At 33.7% G+C, this 6,166-nt stretch overlaps 1 protein-coding gene across 1 annotated transcript; it reads right to left on the bottom strand.

The window, feature by feature from the left end:
• Positions 1-4,186: 4,186 nt before the first annotated feature.
• LOC133783722 (ferredoxin--NADP reductase, root isozyme, chloroplastic-like) lies at positions 4,187-5,751 on the bottom strand. The gene is made up of 3 exons (XM_062223367.1): positions 5,667-5,751; positions 5,269-5,517; positions 4,187-5,148 (listed from the first exon to the last, which is right to left on the bottom strand). The coding sequence occupies exons 1-3, from the start codon at positions 5,691-5,693 to the stop codon at positions 4,498-4,500; spliced, it is 927 nt and encodes a 308-aa protein (XP_062079351.1). The 5' UTR covers positions 5,694-5,751; the 3' UTR covers positions 4,187-4,497.
• Between the last annotated feature and the right edge of the window lie 415 nt (positions 5,752-6,166).

The following is a 6,166-nucleotide window of genomic DNA, read 5'->3' as shown; positions in this document are numbered from 1 at the left end:
AGCCTTTGAACCTAGAACTAGTGTGGCGGCTGGTTCTCAACACATGAGATAGAGATCTTGAAGAGAAGAAGAAGAGAGAGTGGCTAAGAAAGGATTAGAGTGTCTAGGTTTTCACTTACCCAAATCAAGTGAGACTTATTTTCCTGAAAACCCTAGATATCATATTCCTTATATAGGCAACTTAATGAGATTTATTTAAATTTAAATTAATTAAAAATAATAAACAAAAATAAAAGCCTTGGGCTGCCATAAATGGACTTGGGCCCAATCTCTTTGTTTTGAATTTAAATCCCAACTGGGCCTAAATTCAAAACCTTTTATTTATTTATTTTAATTAATTAATTAAATCCTTATTCAAATTAACTAATTATAATTTCAAATTTGATTTAATATTATTTATTTATATTGATACCAATTTATCAATATTAATAAATTTACTCAAAGATTCTCTTTTATTCTCTAAATCTCATATCTCTATAAATTTTCCAAAATTGACCTAGTCAACTTTAAAAAATCCTAATTGATAATTAAATCAATTAATTGAGACATTCTAGATGATTTACTCAAAGGTGATGCGGGGACCATGAATCCATGAAATCAAGCTCTAATAAGTTACCGTGAATTTATTTACGAATAATTTCACTACCTTATTAATTCCTCGTGACTCCACTATAGACTTGGAATTGAACTCTTGAATTCATAGAACGTATTCTCCAAACCATAAATACGTTATCCATTGTTATAACCATTACAGTTAGTCAATCCTCTATCGATGACTTACTAACAAGCTGGGTGCAAATTACCGTTTTACCCCTCATCAGTATTTTATTCTTAACTCCCACTAAGTTCCTTATAAATGATATTTCCATGAACCTAATCACAGAAATGAGATCTTAATCATTTAACCTTATGAACAAAGCAATTAAGGAAATCATATTTTCACTTCTCATACAGAAGTTATAGATTTCATATCTATGAATAATACTCCCACTCAATTACATTACTAAATCTCCAAGATGTAAGTATGGGCTAGACCGTAGGGTAAGCTGGTAACGAACAAGTCAAAAGATTTAAATAATATAATTAGCAGAATATTATCACTCAGAATTAAGATTGACTTAATATATGGTCAACGTTGTGACATTGATTAGATTTGATAACAACGATACTTATTTATCAATCAATAATCAATATCGGTCCTAGTCCGATGTAACTAAATACATCCGATCTTATCTACTTTGTCGATGCCTTGGACAAGACATCACGCCCTGAATGTGTAAGTAGATCATATCGTAGGACTCGTTCTTTTGAACATATAATTACAACTATAATCCAATGTGACCTAGTCACTGTAATTGTAACTATCCATATGTTCGGGATTTTATAAATATTTGTATTATTTCAATAATCATGTAATAAAACAAGCAAGCAACACGGTTTTCAAAGTAAATGATTTCTACTACTTTTATTGATAATATGAAATCGTGCTACATGTCCGACATGGTTTTATAAGAGCATAAAACCCAACAAACTCCCACTTGCCCTTTTAAAACAAATGGGACATGTTTCTCAAAACCATCCATTCTACATGCTTCACAATTATGAAAGATTGCCTTATAATGCTATCTTCATCACCTTCACTTCACATCTTCGCCACACATCCTCGATAATGTGGTACTTTATCTCTATATGCTTTGCTCTTTTGTAGCTTCGAGGTTCTTTTGTATTCTCTATTGCCTCATTATTGTCACTAGACAAAATGAGTGGTTTATCCATTTCTGGAATAACACCGAGATTCACATAGAACTTCCTTAGCCAGACTATTTCCTTAGCCGCCATAGACTTAGCTATGTACTCAGCCTCCAAAATGGATTCTAAAATGGCAGATAGCTTAACGCTTCTCCAAATCATAGCTCCACCCCCAAGAGTAAACACATTTTTTTTAGAAGTAGACTTCTTGTCATCAACATCAGTCTAAAATCTGAATATGTGTAGCCTAATAGGTACAAAGATCTACCTAAAAAGACTAACATATAGTCTCTAGTCCATCAAAGATACCGACTTCCATATATTGTTTATTTCCAAGGTTTTATTGACACTTGCTCACCACTCCCACTACATAGAAGATATTCGATCACAACACACAACATAGCATGCCTTAGACTTCTAATTTCAAATGCATAAGGAATTCATTACATCTTTTCTTTCTCTTGAGGAGTCTGTGGAGACTGCTGCTTAGAAAAATAAACTCCATGTCAAGACACTAAACATCCTTTCTCGGAATTTGTTACAGAGTAATGACCAAGCACCTCACTAAAATAGGTCGCTTGAGTTAGAGCTAAAGTTCAGTTATTTATTTCCTTGATGTTCTGGATACCAAGAACACGACTTGCTACAATGAAATCTGAAATTTCATTTCTAGCCAGTTCTTTATGTTTGATAATTTCTTGACATTTTTTCCAATGAATAAGATATCATCTACATAAAGGATTCAAAACACTGCAATGTCTTTTTCCCTAAGTTGTCAAACACAAGGGTCAACTACATTTTGTTCAAAATCTCAAGTCTTAATGTTTCCATTTAACCTTAAGTTCCAGGAGCGCGAAGCTTGTTTAAGTCCATAGATTGACTTACTCAGCTTGCTGAATTTCTTGTCCAACTACTTTAAATCCTTCTGATTGATGCATGTTAATTGTCTCATCAAGATAGCCATTAAAAATGCTTCTTTGATGTCCATTTGCCTTTTCTCTTAATCAAGAGTTGTGGCTATGGATAAGAGTATACTAAATGAATTTTAACATGGCTACCGGAGAAAAAGTTTTCTCTAAGTCAAATTTCTCTCTCTGCCACGAGTCGAGCCTTTAATATCTCGACCTTTCTATCAGCTCCTCTCTTCTTCTTATAGATCCTCTTGCACCCCATAGGCCTAAAGTCCAATGGCACATCTACAAGATCTCAGAAAAATTAAGAGTACTTAGACTTTATTACCTGGTACTTGGCATTGAGTCAAAAAAATCCCTTTCAGACTTACCCATTTCCTATTTAAAGGCCAATGAATCATTGTTACTTGTGTCCCCAACCAACTTGTGGGTTTCACTATCCATATCATAGGTATCCAGTTCTGAGAAATCCTCCCACTATGACGAGGCATCGTAACACTCTGACTTGGATTAGTGGTTTCTAAATGTACCTTGTTTTCATCGACTTGCGTCGGTAAGAATGGAACAATAGTTTATTGTTTTTCCATCTAATACCATTTTTCTATGAGACTTGAAATTCATTATGTAGCCGTTATCCAGAAAAGTAGCATTTGTAGAGCCAAATACTTTCTTGTCTACTGGACCATGAAACAAACCACCCTGAGTACCTTTAGAATAGCCATCAAAGGGAAGTTATTTATTAGCCGGTTATACGCCCCCTGGTCTTCAGGGGACGTTTCCTGGTATATAGGAGTTACAAGCTTTAAAGCCATTAAATTTATTAATATACAGAATAACTTCCCAAAACATGTGGGATAGTATTCTGAGATTTCCTCTATAAATAGAGAGGTCATGTACCATTGTAAGGGATCAAAATTTTGTAATCTTGAGAGAACCTCTGGAGAATTCATTCCTAAATAATTTCTAGAGATTTCCTAAGTCTTAATAAAAAGGACTCGTGGACTAGGCAGAGTTAACTGTTGAACCACGTAAAAATCTCTCTTTGTTTTATTGTGTTATTCTTGCCATAATTATTTACTGTTCACGTGCTCTACATTTTAAGTTGATGAAAAGCGGCGTCAAAAAATAAATATGTATATTTATGCATTATGTCACTATTACATATATGTATGAATGCATAAAATACATTAAATAACAAAATAATTAATTAACAAAAAAAACAAAAAAAATAAATTTAAACACATAAATATTTTTCAGTTTTAGTTTTGAAAATTTAATTGTACTTTAATAAAAAAAAATTAAAATATATAATGTGAAATTATTATGGCTTATTTATTACTTTTTATTTTTATTTCTAATTTATTAATCTTATCTAGATGACTTTATTATTTTTTTTATTTTTTTTAATTAATTTTCTTTATATATTTAAATAACTTTAAAACTAAGAGAGTTAGAAAACAATAAAAAAAATGTTAAGTCTAACTGAAACCAACAATTTCTATTAAACTCATCACCTCCTTCTTTGAACAAGACTAAGTATACTTTATTATAAACTCTAGCAGATGATGGATTGGGGTAAATTATTGCTCATGAAAATAGAAGGTCGCTTTCTACCGAGTTTGGACGTACAACTCAAATAGCTTTAGTTTCCCATAATCTCATAATAGTAGCGTAGAGATAGATGGGAAAAGGTACGAGATATTTATAGCATACACACATCGAGAAACAGGAATACACACATATATAAGACACTTATTTAAACTCATGATCATGCATAATAGGTAATTATTTATAATGATCATAAGAGAAGAGAAGAGAGAGACGACATGCATGGATGTCAATAATCGTCATCTTGTACGCGCCACTGGTTCTTCTCTACTAGTATAGGTTTCTGAATTGGCCAATGTGGGTCAATATTGGTGAAGGTGGTATCAGCATTATCTACCATGCCATGAGGCCCAACCAGGTATATGTAAGCTCCGTTCTTAGTCAATAGATTAATTACCGTTCCAGCTAAATTTTGGGACAAAATGTCGTTGTAGAAATAATAGTGGAAGTTTCGTGGGTAGTCCTCCTGGTATTGCTCAAATTCATCGTTGTATATTCGACAATCGGGTTGGGGTTGGTCCTTCCTCCCATAGAATAGCCATACTTGGCCAGAGAATTTGAACGTGGGAATAACTTCTTTGAAGAAACGGCGAATGTGGGCTCTGAAAGGACCAATGGATGCCCCAGATTGAGCCACAAATATGTGAGTGGCAGTGGGACTATAATCCCCCAAAAGAGTTGCCTCCAAGGAGGGGCCTGTGAGTTGAAGATGATATCCACGTCTTGCATTGCATAAATTCCTCAAGGTCTCGTCGTATTTGTTAAGTTTCACAAGTATGGTAGTTGTTCTGCCATTAAAGTAATCTCCATACCTTGAGGAAGCACTAAAGATAGTCCTAAGCCCCTCGGCACACCCTGGTACAAACGGATTATCCGCATTCTGCATGCATGCATGCATGCAAATAATAATAATTATAACGATTACTTATATCTCACATAGTTAGTTAATATTGTACCAATTAGCATACATACTTATATATAGATATAGTAAAATACGTACCGGGACCATAACACCGAAGGCTTGCCCCTCCTTGTAACTCATAAAGCCACGATGATCAAATATGATTTCGTATATCTTATCAGCACAACTAGGACCTGAAATTTGCCTAACAGAAAGGATGGTAGCAGTATGAGGTGCCTTAGTCGTGTATAAATTTGTGGGAGGCCTAATGGCATCTTCCAGTTTTAAAGGACCAACCGGAACCTTTCGAACATCAGCAGTTTCAGAAGGACCAGTAATTGGAGACACCTGCATATGATGAAGTCAATAGAATAAATTATAAACAAATTAAATAAAGATTAATTAGAATGGTTGAGGAGTACTAGTAAAATATCAATTAAAAGAGTAAAAGCCAAACATATATATATATAAATGTAGTGTAGATGGAACTGACGAACCAGGAGATCAGAAAGGACGAAAGCCATGGCGGAGCTAGATGGAAAGAAGGCAACAACAAAGGGGTTTATATATGTAGCTAGTGAGTAGTGACTAGTGACTTGAGATGAAAACGGTGTGATCCTCGAAAAGTAGTGACTAGTGTGTAGTGTGTCTTTTTAGGTAGTGTTTTAGGTAGTGTCAAGTACGTAATTTACAATACAAATAAGTTCTGAAAAGAATTCTATTAAAAAGCACATTAATTGGTACAACTAAAGGTCGACGGGTTGTGAAACGGTGAAAGGAAAGCCGAAGCTAGGTATATATGCCATGCAATTTATACTTTGAGTAAAGAGAGAGAGTGAGTTAAATTTGATATACCTTTCTTATTATATACATTTAACGACTAAAACAAAATGTTGAAGCGTATTAAATAAAATTAAGATGCATATAGATATAAATATGTGTATATAATTCAACTAAAAACTGGTAATAAACAATTAAGTTCAAAGGTGACACATAT

This window comes from Humulus lupulus, chromosome 6 (genome assembly GCF_963169125.1).
Source record: "Humulus lupulus chromosome 6, drHumLupu1.1, whole genome shotgun sequence".
Classification (NCBI taxonomy): Eukaryota; Viridiplantae; Streptophyta; class Magnoliopsida; order Rosales; family Cannabaceae; genus Humulus; species Humulus lupulus.
Note: the sequence above shows the minus strand (reverse complement) of the source record. Positions and strands in the feature narration are given on the sequence as shown.